We start from the raw sequence: 17,281 nt of genomic DNA on the forward strand, positions 1-17,281 counted from the left end.
CTTCTGCGACTTCCTCTCTCTGCCCCTCCCCCACTCGCGCATGTGTGTGCACGCGCGTGAGCTTTCTCTCCCTCCCAAAAATAAACATTAAAAAAAATTTGTAACTAAAATAAATAAATGGGTCTACATTAAATGAAAAAGCTTATGCACAGTGAAGTAAATCATCAACAAAATAAAAGATAATCCATTGAAAGAGAAGATATTTACAAATGATAATAAGGGGAGAAGACCCAAAATATAAAAAGAACAACTTGGGGCGCCAGGGTGGCTCAGTCAGTTGGGCCTCAGACTTCAGCTCAGATCATGATCTCACAGTCCGTGAGTTCAAGCCACACGTCGGGCTCTGTGCTGACAGCTTGGAGCCTGGAGCCTGCTTTGGATTCTGTGTCTCCCTCTCTCTCTGCCCCTCCCCTGCTCATGCTGTCTCTCTCTGTCTCAAAAATAAATAAAAACATTTAATTTTTTTTAAATAAAAAGAACTCAACACAAAAATAACAAATAACCCAATTAAAACTGAGCAGAATACCTGAATAGACATTTTCCCAAAGACACACAGATGACCAACAGGCACATGAAAAGAAGCTCAATATCACTAATCATTAGGGAAATGCAAATCACAACCACTATGAGATACCACCTCATACCTGTCAGAATGGCTGTTATCAAAAATCCAAGAGGAACTTTTAGAGAAAATGGCAAAGCAGGAAGATCCTAAGCTATCTCATCCCACAGATAACACCCACATTGTTGTAAAACCCAGAAAATGACCTGAAGACCTGACAGAACAGACTTTCTTCAGAAAAATGTAGAGAGGGGCGCCTGGGTGGCTCAGTCGGTTGAGCGTCCGACTTCGGCTCAGGTCATGATCTCACGGTCCGTGAGTTCGAGCCCCGCGTCGGACTCTGTGCTGACGGCTCAGAGCCTGGAGCCTGTTTCAGATTCTGTGTCTCCCTCTTTCTCTGACCCTCCCCCGTTCATGCTCTGTCTCTCTCTGTCTCAAAAATAAATAAACATTAAAAAAAAAAATTAAAAAAAAAAAAAAAAGAAAAATGTAGAGAAGAAGAGTCCACATTGGAATGGGTAAGAAGGGCAGAGAAGTGGTCCAGAGCTAAAGGAACCCCTGGACTGTCCTAGGGAGGAAGGAAAAGGAGAGGGTAAAAGGGGGAGAGAAACAGACCCTCACACCAGGGCTCCCCAGGCATGAGGAACTCCCATGGGGAAGATGAATCCCCATAACACTTGGCTTTGAAAACCAGAAGGGCATAATTTTGCAATCAGCATGGCTTCACATCAGGAACTTTAAAAATCAGCAGGCTTGGTTCTAGGAGAGCCATGAGGGCTATAGGAAACTAGATCCCTGCCCTTAAAGAGACAGCACAACAAGTAGCCCTGTGAAGATACAGTGCAGAAACAGCAGTTTGAAAAACACCTAGGGTATATGGGAAGGAGATTTATTTACTAATTTCAGAGCCTGTGCTGAATGGGCAAGGATTGCTGGGAGACTTCTCCAGGAACAAAGGAGCTGGCAGCCACCCTTTCCCTCCGCTACCTCCCAGCCTAGACACATGAACAATTATAGGAACAAGCACAGTCCCTACACCTGCTAACCAGCAAACAGCAAGCCCCGCCCCTGTGTTCTCCTGCAGACATTCCCCCTTCAATATGTCCTTGAACAGAGCCCATCCAAAGCAGGGCCACAAGCATGGAGAAGGTGTGAGCATCCCCTACAGGGACCAGCACAACTCTAAAGTGACTTGTATCCTGGGAAGAGGGGAAAATAATCACACACAACACTCTGAGGACAGCCCCCGTGGTGGGCAGGGGGCAGAAAACTGGTCTGACTGCAGGCCCCGACCACCAACTAAAGCTTCTCAGGGGACAACACAAAATATCTACCCAGCATTTTGGTATTACTGGATCTCTGGCAAATGCCTGGTCTGACTCAACTCAAGCCCAAGGGGCCCAAGACTGGCCAACTAACAACACAAGGACCAAACCAACACAATAGGCAAAGAGAGCCATCAGAGATGACTGAACTGAATGGAAAAGCAACTCAGCCACAACAGTATGGCACATACAACACACATAGCAGATACTCCTGAAGTGTTAGGTTCTGTTAAACAGGGAACATTATACTGCAGAGCACTACAGGACCTCTTCTAGATAAGGCCACTACTTTCAAGAGAAGGAGTCATAGCTGACTTTCCTAACACATAGAAATAGACACAGAGAATTACACAAAATGAGGAGAGAGAGAACAGGACAAAATCCCAGCAAAGAAAGCTAAACAAAACAGAGATAATACATTTGGTAAAGAATTTAACATAATGGTCATAAAGATATGGACTAGACTTGAGAAAACACTGGAGGATCTCAGTGAAACCCTTAACAAAGGGATAGAAAACATAAAACAGAACCCATCAGAGATAAAGAACTCAATAACTAAAATTAAAAATGCACTAGAGGGAATAAATAGCAGACAAGAGAAACCAGAACAAGGGATCAGCTACCTGGAGAACAGAGTAATGGAAAGTATTTGAAGTGAACAGGAGAGACAATAATAATAATAATAATAATAATAATAATAAATGAAAATACATTTTGGAACTCAGCAATATCATCAAATATAATAACATTTACATTATAGGGATCTGAGAAGGAGAAGAGAGAAACAGGCGGCAGAAAATTTATTTGAAAAAAACAATAGCTGAAAACTTCCTGAATCTGGAGAAATGGAAATCCAGATCAAGAAGGCATAAAGGTTCCCCAAGAAAATCAACTCAAGGAGGTCCACACCAAGACATACAGTAATTAAACTGGCAAAAAGTAGTGATAATTTTCAAAGCAACAAAATAAAACAGTTACACATAAGGGAAATTCCATAACACTATCTGATGATTTTCTTCAGCAGAAACGTGGCAAGCCTTAAAAGAGTGGCATGATACATTCAAGGTATTGAAAGAAAAAACCCACAGCCAAGAATGCTCTATCCAGCAAGGCTATCACTCATAATCGAAAGAGATAGTTTCCCAGACAAGTAAAAGTTAAAGGAATTTATGACTGCTAAACCAGTCCAAAAAGAAATATTACAGGAGACTCTGACTGGAAAAAACCAACCATAAGCAGGAGTAAGAAAATAGGAAGAAGAAAAGCAATAAAATTAAGTATCCCTAGAAAAATCAGTCAAGAAATGCACCTACACACACAAAAAAAGGATGTAAAGTATGACATCATATACCTAAAACATTAGGGGGTAAAGGAGTAAAGACTGAGTTCAACCTTAAGCAATCATTAACTTAATACAGACTGCTATATGCGTAAGATGTTACATACAAACAGAATGGTAACCTCAAAACACCAGCAATAGATATGTAAAAATAAAAAGGAATCCAAGTATATTACTAAAGAAAGCCAACTAACCATGACAGAAGACAGTAAAGGAAGAATGGAACAGAGAAGAACTACAAAAACGACCATAAAATGAGTAAGAAAACAGCAATAAACACTTATCTATCAATAATTATATTGAATGTAAAAGGACCAAACACCCCAATCAAAAGCCACAGGTTGCCAAAATGGATAAAAAAAAAAAAAAAAAAAAAAAAAAAAATCCCATCTTTATGCTCCCTACAAGAGACTCATTTCAGATCAAGTGACACATTCAGATAGACAGTGAAGGGATAGAGATGCATTTATCATCCAAATAGATGTGGAAAAACAGCTGGGCTAGCAGTAGTTCTCTCAGACAAAATAGAACAAGAGACAAAAAAGGACACTATGTATATAATCACAAAGGAAACAATCCACCAAGAAAATATAAAAATTATATGCAAATATTCATGCACCCAACATGATAGCACCCAAATATGTAAATCAGCTAACAACAAACATAAAGGAATTAATTAATTAATAGTAGGGGACTTTAACACTCCATTTACATCAATGGACAGATAATCCAAACAAAAAATCAAAAGGGAAAGAGTAGCTTTGAATAACACACTGTACCAGATGGATCTAACAGATATATTCAGAACAATCCTAAAACACCAGAATATATTCTTTGCAAGTTCACATGAAAGATTCTCTAGAACAGACCATGTATTTTCAACAAATTCGAAAACAAAAATCAATCATACCATGCATCTTTTCTGACTACAATATAATAATAGAAATCAGCCACAAGAAAAAAATCTTGGAATGGATAAAGATGTATTCTCTCTCTCTCTCTCTCTCTCTCTCTCACACACACACACACACACACACACACACACACACACACAATGGAATATTACTCAGCAATCAAAAAGAATGAAATCTCACCATTTGCAACAACATGAATGGAACGAGAGTATATTATGCTAAGTGAAATAAGTCAGAGAAAGACAAATATAATTTCACTAATTTCACTCATAAGTGGAAATGAAGAAACAAAACAGATGAACATAGATGAAAGGAAGCAAAAATAAGATAAAAACAGAGAGGGAGACAAACAATGAGACTCTTAAATACAGAAAACAAACAGGGTAGCTGGAGGGGTGCTGGGTCTGGGCTAAATGGGCGATGGGCACTAAGGAGAGCACTTGTTGGGATGAGCACCGGCTATTATATGTAAGTGATGAATCACTAAATTCTACTCCTGAAATAATTATTGCACTGTATGTCAACTAACTTGGACTTAAATTAAAAATAAATAAATAAATAAATGAAAGCACAGGTGACCATAAAAAAATAAATACTAATGTCAAATTCTGTAGTTGCCATAATAAATTACAATAAACTCAGTGGCTAAAACAACATTAAAAAAAAATCTGGAAAGAGCACAAATACATGGAGGTTAAATAACATACTACTACACAATGAATGCATCAACCAAGAAACCAAAGAAGAAATAAAAAAAAATAGAGACAAATGAAAACATAACAATCTAAACTCATTGGGAGGCAGCAAAAGTTGTTCTAGAGGGAAGTTTATAGCAGTACAAGCCTACCTCAGGAAGCAAGCAAAATCTCAAATAACAACCTAACTTTACACTTAAAGGAGCTGGAAAAAGAACAAACAAAACCTAAAACCAGAAGAAGGAAGGAAATAATAAACATCAGAGCAGAAATAAATAAAACATAAACTAAAAATACAATAGAACACATCAATGAAAGCAGGAGCTAGTCCTTTGCAAAGATCACAAAATTGATAAACATTTACCTAGATTCATCAAAAAAAGAGAAGACTAAAATAAACAAAATCAGAAATGAAAGAACAGAAATAAACAACACCAGAGAAATACTAAGAGAATTATAAGAGAATATTATGAAAAATTATATGCCAACACATTGGTCAACCTAGAAGAAGGATAAATATGTAGAAACATGTAATCTTCCAAAACTGAATCAGGAAGAAATAGAAAATTTGAACAGATTACCAGCAAAGAAATTGAATCAGTTATCAAAAAACTCCTATACCCAACAAAAGTCCAGGATTAGACGGCTTCACAGGCAAATTCTACCAAACATTTAAAGATTTAATACCTACTCTTCTCAAACTATCCCAAACATACAAGGAAAGTTTCCAAATTCATTTTATGAGGCCAGCATTATCCTGAAGCCAAAACCAGATAAAAACACCACAAAAAAAGGTAACTATAGGCTAATAACTCTGAGGAATATAGATGCCAATATCATCAAGAAAATATTACTAAAACAAATACAACAATACATTTAAAAAAATCATTCAGTTACCAGAGGGAGGGTGAGATGGGGGGATGGATGAAACAGGTGAAGGGGATTAAGAGTACACTTATCATGTGATGAGCACTGAGTAAGGTATAGAATTATTTAATCATTATATTGTATACCGGAAACCAATATAACACTATATGTTGAAATATACTGGAATTAAAAAAATGGTACTTTTTTCACTTGATCTAGAAAAGGAGACTTAGTATGAATGTCAATATTTATTTATCACTGGACAAAGGAAGGAGAGAATTGGGTCTGCCAGAAACGAGCAATTTGATCAATAAAAATCTATGAGGTAGAGCAGGTTTCATTGCAGTCGAGATGAACTCTGAGTCAACATTCCTGACTCTTTTCCAAGTAATCTCTAGTCTGGCAGGATTTCTGATCCAAAGTAGAAAATAATTTACATACAGAACAAGAGTAGTCGGTCACTGATATTTTTCTCATTTTAAATAAATTCACTGACAAATATATAAGTTTTGAAGAATAAGAACAAGTTTATAGGATCTGAACATTATTGGGATAAAATAAATTTGTTCTATTCATACATTATCATCTAAGCAAAATTAATAGATACAATTCCACAAATAATCCATTTTATATATAAAATAAAATTACTTTTACTAGAAATTACCATTGTTAACATTTTAGGTCCACGTAGAAGATCACTTAATTGACTTCTTAACTGAAGATCCATTGAAGAAGATTACTGGCACTTCCTACTCCTTCTATACAGTATAATGCTGCCTGCCACGATGTGCTAGACAATGGGGGCTAGCAGACTTCTGACAACTCCTTTGTCTCCAAATGACTTCTGTCCTATGAATCATCAGTTTTGTTTGTACCTAATTCTTAATTATGTAATTATGTTATGTGAATTATGAGCAGAAAGAATGTTAATTCTATGAAAACTAGGTTGAACACTTTGAGACAACTTGATTAATAGTGCTACACATAAATTGACTAATTTGGTATTGAGCAAGATAGCTATAAAAGATTAATAAAAGAGGGGCGCCTGGATGTCTCAGTTGGTTAAGCATCTGACTTCAGCTCAGGTCATGATCTTGTGGTTCATGAGTTCGAGCCCCACATGAGGCTCTGTGCTATCAGCTCAGAGCCTGGAGCCTGCTTCAGATTCTGTGTCTTCCTCTCTGTCTGCCACTCCCCTACTCACACTCTCTCTTGGTCTCTCAAAAATAAATAAACATTAAAAAAATAAAAAATAAAAGTTTTAAAAGATAAAGTAAAAATCTCAAAAGAAAAATAATTACAAAACAATCAACATGATACAACACATCAACAAGAGCAGTAATAAAAACCATACAATCATTTCAACAGATGCAGAAAAAGCATCTGACAAAGTACAACTTACATTCACAATGAAAACCCTCATCAAAGTAGGTTTAGAAGGAACATACCTCAACATAATAAAGGCCTTATGTGAAAAGGCCCACAGCTGACATTATCCTCAGTGGGGAAAAAACTGAGAGCTTTCCCCCTAAGATCAGGAACAAGACAAGGATGTACACTCTCACCACATTTATTTAACATAGTACTGGAAGTCCTAGCCACAGCAATTAGACAACAAAAATAAATACAAGGCATACAAATTGATAAGGAAGAAGTAAAACTTTCACTCTTTGCAAATGACGTAATACTATACTCCACCAAAAAACTACTAGAATAAATGAATTCAGTAAGATCACAGGATACAAAGATCCAATTGATATTGTACACTAATAATGAAAAAGCAGAAAGAGAAATTAAAAAACAATCCCATTTACACTTTCACCAAAAATAATAAAATACTGGGGCGCCTGGGTGGCTCGGTTGGTTGAGCATCCGACTTTGGCTCACGTCATGATCTTGCGGTCTGTGAGTTCCAGCCCCACGACGGGCTCTGTGCTGACAGCTCAGAGCCTGGAGCCTGCTTCAGATTCTGTGTCTCCCTCTCCCTCTGCCCCTCCCCCACTCATGTTCTGTGTCTCTCTCTGTCAAAAATAAACAAACATTAAAAAAATTTTTTTTAAATAATAAAATATCTAGTAATAAACTTAACCAAGGAGGTAAAAGACCTGTACTCTAAAAACCATAAAACATTGAGGAAAGAAATTGATGATGATACAAACAAATGGGAAGATATTCCATGATCATGGACTAGAAGAACAAATAATCATTAAAATGTCCATACCACCCAAAGCAATCTATACATTTGATGCAATCCCTATCAAAATACCAACAGCTTCTTTCACAGAACTAGACCAAGCAATCCTAAAATTTATACGGAATCACAAAAGACTCTGAATAGTGAAAGCAATCTTCAAAAAGAACAAAACTGGTGGTATCATAATCCCAGTTTCAAGACACGCTGAAAGCTGTAGTGATCAAAATGGTATGGTACTGGCACAATAATAGACACATAGATCAATGGAAGAAAATAGAGCCCAGAAATAAACTCATGATTATATGGTTAATTATCTTCAACAAAGGAGGAAAGAATATTGAATGGGAAAAAGACAGTCTCTTCAACAAATGGTGTTGGGAAAACAGGATAGCTACATGCAAAAAATGAAACTGGGCCATTTTCTTACATTATACGCAAAAATAAATTCAAAATGGATTAAAGACATAAATGGGAGACCAGAAGCCATAAAAATCCTATGAAAGAGCTCAGGCAGTAATTTCTCTGACATCAGTTGTAGCAACATCTTTCTAGATATGTCTCCTCAGGCAAAGGAAACAAAAGCAAAAATAAACTATTAGGACTACATCAAAACAAAAAGCTTATGCACAGCAAAGGAAAAAAAATCAACAAAACTAAGAGGAATCTATGGACTGGCAGAAGATATTTGCAAATAACATATCTAATAAAGGGTTAGTATCCAAAATATAGAAAGAACTTATGCAATTCAACTCCAAAAAAACACAATTAACCCAATTAAAAAATGGTCAGAAAACATGAGCAGACATCTCTCCAAAGAGGACATTCGGATGACCAACAGACATATGAAAAGATGCTCAACATCATTCATCATCAGTGAATTGCAAATCAAAACTACAATGATTTATCACCTCCATCTGTCAGAATCACTAAAATCAAAAACACAAGAAACAAGTATGACAAGGATGTAGAGACAAAGGAACACTTGTGCACTGCTGGTTTGAATGGAAACAGTGCAACCACTGTGGAAAATAGTATGGAAGTTCCACAAAAAATTAAGAGAATTACCATATAATCAGGATTCCACTAGTGGATATTTGCCCAAATAATATGAAAACACCAATTCAAAAAGATATATGCACCCTTATGTTTACTGCAGCATTATTTACAATAGCTAAACTATGGAAGCAGCCCAAGTGACCATAGATATATAAATGGATAAAGAATACACACACACACACACACACACACACACACACACGCAGAAATATTAGCCACCAAAAAAAGAATGAAATCTTGCCATTTGCAACAACATGGATGGATCTAGAGAATATAATGCTATATGAAATCAGACAGAGAAAGAAAAATACCATATGTTTTCACTTATATGTATAATTTAAGAAACACAACAAATGAACAAAGAAAAGAGAGACAATTAAATATAAAGAATAAACACCAGAGGGGAGGTGGGTGGGTTGTTGGGTGAAATAGGTGAAGGGGATGAAGAATACAATTATCTTAATGAGAACTGAGTGATACAGAGATTGTTGAATCACTATACTGTACACCTGAAACTAATAACACTGTTAGCTATATCAGAATTAAAATTTTTAAATAAAAAAAAAATTTTAAATCAAGAAATAACAAGTGTTGGTAAAGATGAGAATAGGGAATCCTCATGCACTGTTGGGGGGAATGTGAATTGGTACAGCCTCTAGGGGGAACAGTATGGAGTTTCCTCAAAATATTAAAAACAGAACCACTATATGATCCAGTAATTCTACTTATGGGTATTTATCCAAAGAAAACACTAATTCAAAAATTTATATGCATCCCTATGTTCACTATAGCATTATTTACAATAGCCAAGATAAAGGATTATACATACACACACACACACACACACACACACACACACACACACACACACACAGGAATACTACTCAGCCATGAAAAAAAAAAAAAAGAAATCTTGCCATTTGAGACAACATCGATAGAACCTTAGGGTATTATGCTAAGTGAAGTAAGTCAGAGAAAGACAAACACCATATGATTTCACTTAAATGTGGAATCTATAAAAGAAAAACAAAACAAAACCAATGTTATAGATACAGAGAACAGGGGTGCAGGTTGGGGGGGTATATATAAAATAAGTTAAGGGGACAAAGAGGCACAAACTTCCAATTACAAAGTAAATCATGAGGATGTAACGTACAGCACGGTGACTATACTGAATAATGCCATATTGCAAATTTGAAAGACTAAGAAAATAAATCTTAAAAATTCCTATCACAAAAAAATGCAATGTTTTAACTTTGGTCACAGATGGTGACTAGGCTTATTGTGGTGATATTTTCCAATGTATGAAAGTGGTCCAATCACTATGTCATACACTGGAAACTAAGATAATGTTGTATGTGAAATATACTTCAAAAACAAAGAAAATATGAAACCCAAAATAAATAGAACATACAGGTTGTATACAGCCTCACGCTTATATATGGAAAAAAGCAAGTGTGAGATTTCCCAGTCTCTTGGATTAATTATTTATCATTTAAAAAACAAAATCACTCGTGAAAAAAATTATGCTACATTTGGTTAATTCTCAAAGAAAACATCACTACTTTGAAGAGTAAACTGTAAACCTTGTATTTTGTATATTTCACATATTTTGGGTGAAACTAAAACAATTCCAATCATTTGTCTAACTTAAATAGTTTATACATAATATAGACACATATGAACACACACGTGTGTATTTATTGTGATTTTGTATAGAGATATTTAGGAAGTATTAATGCTACCATTGATAAACTTACGAATCAACATGCAGAACCCTCTGGCCACTTCTTGAACATGCAGCTGCAGTGATGGATTCAGGCAAACCTATGAAAACACACACCTATATCACTTATAATGTAAAAATACATATATATATCCACTTATAATATAGCTTATAATATATGCTATATATTATACAAATAGTTCAATGCATGCCATCACTGCATAAAAGGAGTTTAACAAAAGAGGTTCATCCTTATATTCAAAATGATAAAGTTTATACTATTATACCATTGGATATTTGCTAAATGTATACTGCTTATACTAAGAATTTTATTATGTGGAAGAGATTTTTTTTTAAATCAAGTACTATACTGAAATTCTTTTTGTATGCAAATTTCCATAAATGAGCAATTGTCAAAATATTATTAATATAGCACTTTGTTATTAAAGGAGCTACATTCCCACACTAGCTCCTCTCATTTTCTCAACCATACCAAGAAAGAAGCACCACTGGCATACACATTTTAGAAAGTAAATACTGAGGTGCAAATATGTTAACTTGTTTCCTAATGCTTTAACATTTTTTTCTATTGTTGAAGTTTGAAACCAAATCTAACCCCAAAGCCACAGTGCCTATGAGGGGGAATGGGATACATTTTTCAGTTTAAGTAATAGGTTAACTAGTTTAAAAGGAGGGCTTTTATTGAGACCTGAAACCATAAAACTCCTAGAGGAATATACACGCAGTAATTTCTTTGACATTGGCATACCAGCATTTTTCTACATCTCCTAAATCAAGGGAAAAAAAACAAAAACTAAACTACCAAAACTACATAAAAATAAAAAGCTCGTGCTCCGCAAAGGAAACTGTCAACAAAACTAAAGTAACCTACTGAATGGGAAATGTTTGCAAATGACATATCCAATAAAGGGTTAATATCCACAATATATAAATTTATACAATTAAACACCTATATAAATAAATAATCCAGTTTAAAATGGACAAAGGGCCTGAATAGATATTTTTCCAAAGAATACATACAGATGGCCAAAAAACACACGAAAAGATGCTCAACATCACTGATCATCAGGGAAATGCAAATCAAAACCACAATGAGATATCATCATATACTTGCCAGAATGGCCAAATACAAAAAGACAAGTAGTGAGTTGTTGAGGATATGGAGATAAAAGAACCATTGTGAACTGTTGGTGGGGATGCAAACTGATGTGGTCAGTGCAAAACAGTATGGAGATTCCTCAAAAAATTAAAATTAGAAATACCATATGATCCAGTAATTTCAGTATCAGGTATTTACCCAAAGAAAATGAAAACACTATTTCCAAAAGATATATGCACCACTATGTTTATTGCTGCATTGTTTACAATAACCAAGATATGGAAGCAATCCAAGTGCCCACAGACAGATGAATGGAAAAAGAATTTGTGTTGTTGTGTGTGTGCATGTGTGCATGTGTGTGTGTGTGTGTGTGTGTGTGTGTGTGTAATGGAATGTTAGCCATAAAAAAGGATGAGATCATGCCATTTGCGACAACATAGATGAACCTAGAGGGTATTATATTAAATTAAATCCATGAGACAGAGAAAGAAATACAATATGATCTAATTTATATGCAGAATCTAAAAAACAAATGAATAAACAAACAAAAGCAGAATCAAACTTATAAATACAAAGAACAAAGTGATGGTTGCCAGAGGGGAGACGAGTGGGGGCATGGGCAAAATGTGTGAAAGGGAACAGAAGACACAGACTTCCAGTTATGAAATAAGTCACAGGAATAAAAGTACAGTGTAGAGAATATAATCAATGGTATTTTAATAGCAATGCATGATGACAGATGGTAGCTGCATTTGTGGTAAGCATGGCATAATGTATAGAGAAGTTGAATCGCTACATTGTACAAATGAAAATAATAAAACACTGCATGTCAACTGTTGTCTAAATGAATGAATGATGAATAAGAAAATACTATTTTTTAATTTTTTAACGTTTATATTTATTTTTGAGAGAGAGACAGAATGTGAGCAGGGGAGGGGCAGACAGAGAGGGAGAAACAGAATCGGAAACAGCCTCCAGGCTCCCAGCTGTCAGTACAGAGCCCGATGCAGGGCTCAAACCCACGAGCCATGAGATCATGACTTGAGCCAAAGTCGGACTCTCCACCGACTGAACCACCTAGGAACCCCCAGAAAATACTATTTTTAAAAAGAGACCATTTACAAGATACATTATCTCACTTTCTGGTTAATACAGCAGTTTGAAAACACCACTAGTGTTTTAGAATCAGAGTAAGCCACAATATAAAATTGGTTATCATGTAAGGAAATATATATTACTACTAAAAGTACGAACAACAACAACAAAAAAATCATAAATTACCAAAGAATGATTTCATCACAAAACAATTTCAGATGTTCACCTGGATAGGCTAGTTAATACCCTACATTGTACATTCAAGACTGTTCCCCAGAAAACACCCCAAATACCCAAAGTGATCTCGAAAAAGAAAACCAAAGCGGGAGGCACCGCAATCCCAGACTTCAAACTATACTACAAAGCTATAACAATCAAGACAGTATGGTACTGGCACAAGAACAGACACTGAGGTCAATGGAACAGAATAGAGAACCCAGAAATGGACCCACAAACGTATGGCCAACTAATCTTTGACAAAGCAGGAAAGAATATCCAATGGAATAAAGACAGTCTTTTCAGCAAGTGGTGCTGGGAAAACTGGACAGCAACATGCATTAGAATCAACCTGGACCACTTTCTTACACCATACATGAAAATAAACTCAAAATGGATGAAAGACCTCAATGTAAGGCAGGAAGCCATCAAAATCCTCGAGCAGAAAGCAGGCAAAAACGTCTCTGATCTTGCTGGCAGCAACTTCTTACTCAACACGTCTCCGGAGGCAAGGGAAACAAAAGCAAAAATGAGCTACTGGGACCTCATCAAAATAAAAAGCTTCTGCATAGCCAAGGAAACAATCAGCAAAATTAAAAGGCAAACGATGGAATGGGAGAAGATATTTGCAAATGACACATCAGATAAAGGGTTAGTATCCAAAATCTACAAAGAACTTATCAAACTCAATACCCAAAAATCAAATAATCCGGTGAAGACATGGGCAAAAGACATGAATTGACATTTCTCTGAAGAAGACATCCAGATGGCCAACCAACACATGAAAAAATGCTCAACATCACTCATCATCAGGGAAATACAAATCATAACCACCATGAGATACCACCTTACACCTGTCAGAATGGCTAACATTAACAACTCAGGCAACAACAGATGTTGGTGAGGATGCAGAGAAAGAGGATCTCTTTTGCATTGTTGGTGGGAATTCAAGCTGGTGCAGCCACTCTGGAAAACAGTATGGATGTTCCTCAAAAAACTAAAAATAGAACTACCCTACAACCCAGCAATTGCACTACTAGGAATTTACCCACAGGATACAGGTGTGCTGTTTCGAAACGACACATGCACCCCCGTTTATAACAGCACTATCAACAATAGCCAAAGTATGGAAAGCCCAAATGTCCTTCGATGGATGAATGGATAAAGAAGATGTGGTACATATATACAATGGAGTATTACTCGGCAATCAAAAAGAATGAAATCTTGCCATTTGCAACTACGTGGATGGAACTAAAGGGTATTATGCTAAGTGAAATTAGTCAGAGAGGGACAAAAATCATATGACTTCACTCATATGAGGACTTTAAGAGACAAAACAGATGAACATAAGGGAAGGGAAATAAAAATAATACAAAAACAGGGAGGGGGACAAAACAGAAGAGACTCATAAATATGGAGAACAAACTGAGGATTACAGGAGGGGTTGTGGAAGGGGGGATGGACTACATGGGTAAGGGGCACTAAGGAATCTACTCTTGAAATCATTGTTGCACTATATGCTAACTAATTTGGTTATAAATTTTAAAAAATTAAAAAAAAAGCATTTAAATTTAAAAAAAGACTGTTCCATAACTTTTTATTGTAAGATCTACCATTTCAGAAGCTATTAAGAATCATTTATATCAGTCAGACAAAGCATGTTTTGAAAGTTTAATGGAATTCTGTAAATACTACCACTGACTCACTACAATGAAGCACATATTATTTTTTTTTTTTGGCAAGGGTTTAAACTACACACTAAGCACCAAGGATTTCAAGAAAAGAGAACAGTTATCCTTTTTATGTAAAAAGCAATATGCATATGGAAGCAATTGACACAATCTAGTTAAAAACCACATTAAACACAAGCTCCAGCTGCATTCACAGAAGAACTAAAGTTTTCCAGTGGTGACGACTGTGGGCATATAGTGTTTGGTTCAAAAACAAAGTTCTGACCAAAAGTACTAAAGGTAGCCATTAAATATAAATTACTGGAAATAAGCCCAACATAAACTTTCAACCTTAACTTTGGATAATAATTCAAAGAAAAAGATGGGGCGCCTGGGTGGCTCAATCAGTTAAGCGTCCGACTTTGGCCCAGGTCACAATCTCACAGTTAGTGGGTTTGAGCTCCACGTTGGGCTCTGTGCTGACAGCTCAGAGCCTGGAGCCTGCTTCGGATTCTGTGACTCCTCTCTTTCTGCCCCTCCCCTGCTCATGCTCTCTCTCTCTCTGTCTCTCAAAAAATAAATAAACATTAAAAAAAAAATCAAAGAGAAAACATAGTAAAAATGTGTGGTATAGAAGGAACTAAGAAAAAGAAGTTTAAATAATTAAGCACCCTTAGTTCTTCAGTTAAACCTGCGATTTTTCTGTCTTTTATCTTAAAACTCTCTGAACTTTTTACACCTAATGAAATAACTTTTGTTACTAATGAAATGCAGTCACTATTGTGCTTTAAAAGTTGCTGCCAAGCATCTTAGTTAAAAAGGACAACAGGAAATATTCAGGAAGCAAAATCAGTATGTTAAAGCATGTAAAAAGACAGCATTAATAATATACCACCAAGCATTAGTATAGGGCTTTATGGTTCACAATATCTTTTCACATACATCACCTCACATATTCCTCATTATAGTCCTGGGAGGCAGGCATTATTATCCATGTGACAAAATGGGATGAGAAACATTAAATAACTTGCCAAAAATCAAGTAATTCGGTAATTTGATATCTCAAATTCCAAATACCATGGTAAATACACTCTCTTCAATTGGACATGAGTCTGAAAATGAGGATTCAAGAGAAGGACAGCAGCATAAAGAAATGGGCATGGTCTCAATCAGACAGACCTATGCTTGAATCTTAACTTTGTTGCTTTGTTAGCTGTGTGACCTCAGACAAGTCACTTGCCATCTCTGAGCTTTTGTTTCTTCATCCATCAATGGGAATGCCACCATTTGCCTCATAGGACCATTAAATTGTTAGCAGAGGGTACTTGTTCTATAAAAACGATCTACTTTTGTTATTCTTCAGTAAGGTATTTTAAGAGCAATAAATTTTCATCGAAGTACCACTCTGAGATCAAGCAAAATTACTCTCCTCTATTTGGGCCAAAGTAGCATAGGCAAAAAAGCATATGGTTAATCCATGGCTGCAATCAACAGTCAGAAGTCATGCCTCTGGCAGACAAAGGAAAGCCAAGGACAGATTTCAATATTGAACATGATCTGAGTTCAAATTATACATAACCAAAAGAACTATCATTTATGTTTCACGTTCATACTTCTATCCAGACATCTCCCGCTAGTTTGTGAAATTGATAGGCTGGCTCTACATTAAAGGCAAGGACCTATTATCTTCATGCTTCAAATGATTAAAATAAAAGACTAATACAGTTAGTAATATCTTCCTAGATTTTGTATTTTTTCCCACCCATTCAATAAACAGAGTTCCTTGAACAGAGGAAGTATGTAGTAGGTTCTCTATATTTGTTAAAGGAAAGGAGAAAGACAAAATGGGGAAAGGGAAAATAGAGGGATGAAGCAGACTTTGACAAGTGATGAGGAAAAAAGGTAAGATAAATACAATTCTGAGCCTAGAAGAGCTCAGTCTAAAGAATAAGAATTTAGGGGGACCAGGTGGCCCAATCAGTTAAGCATCTGACTTCAGCTCAAGTCATGATGTCAGTTAAGTGTCTGACTTCGGCTCAAGTCATGATGTCATGGTTTGTGAGTTCAAGATCTGCATTGGGCTCTGCACTCAAAGTGCAGAGGCTGCTTGGAATTCTCTCTCCCCCTCTCTTTCTGCCCCTCCCCCCAAAAAATAAACTTAAAAAAAAGTTCTGGATCTTAAAAAAAGAATAAGGACTTAAAGGATTAAAATAATAAATATAATTAAAACTATTATAGGAACACAATGGAAAGATGAATTTCCTCTGTAGAAGAGGGTCACTGAAAGCTCCAAAGAGCAGGGGACACTAGCTATCTTTCAGGATCTGGAATCCCACTGAAGAGTAAAGAAGGAAAAAGTGAAAGAAAAAAGGAAAGTAGGAGGGAGTATTCCTGGTAAAGGGTAAAGAAAGAGAGAACCAAAAGGTGATATTCAAAAAAGAGTGGTTGGAGCCAAACTGTGGAGTCTGAACTTGAAACCTGTAAGCAGCAGGGAATCTTGAA

General features: G+C 36.1%; 1 protein-coding gene across 4 annotated transcripts in view; it reads right to left on the bottom strand.

Moving 5' to 3' along the window:
- Positions 1–17,281, bottom strand: part of CHM (CHM Rab escort protein) — a 240,702-nt gene that overhangs the window by 198,789 nt on the left and 24,632 nt on the right. For all 4 annotated transcript variants that reach the window (XM_058714187.1, XM_058714185.1, XM_058714186.1 and 1 more), the window contains exon 2: positions 10,713–10,779. In XM_058714187.1, the coding sequence (XP_058570170.1) occupies positions 10,713–10,779 (67 nt within the window). The remainder of the gene's footprint in view (positions 1–10,712; positions 10,780–17,281) is intronic.

The sequence above is a fragment of the Neofelis nebulosa genome, chromosome X, assembly GCF_028018385.1.
Source record: "Neofelis nebulosa isolate mNeoNeb1 chromosome X, mNeoNeb1.pri, whole genome shotgun sequence".
Taxonomy (NCBI): domain Eukaryota; kingdom Metazoa; phylum Chordata; class Mammalia; order Carnivora; family Felidae; genus Neofelis; species Neofelis nebulosa.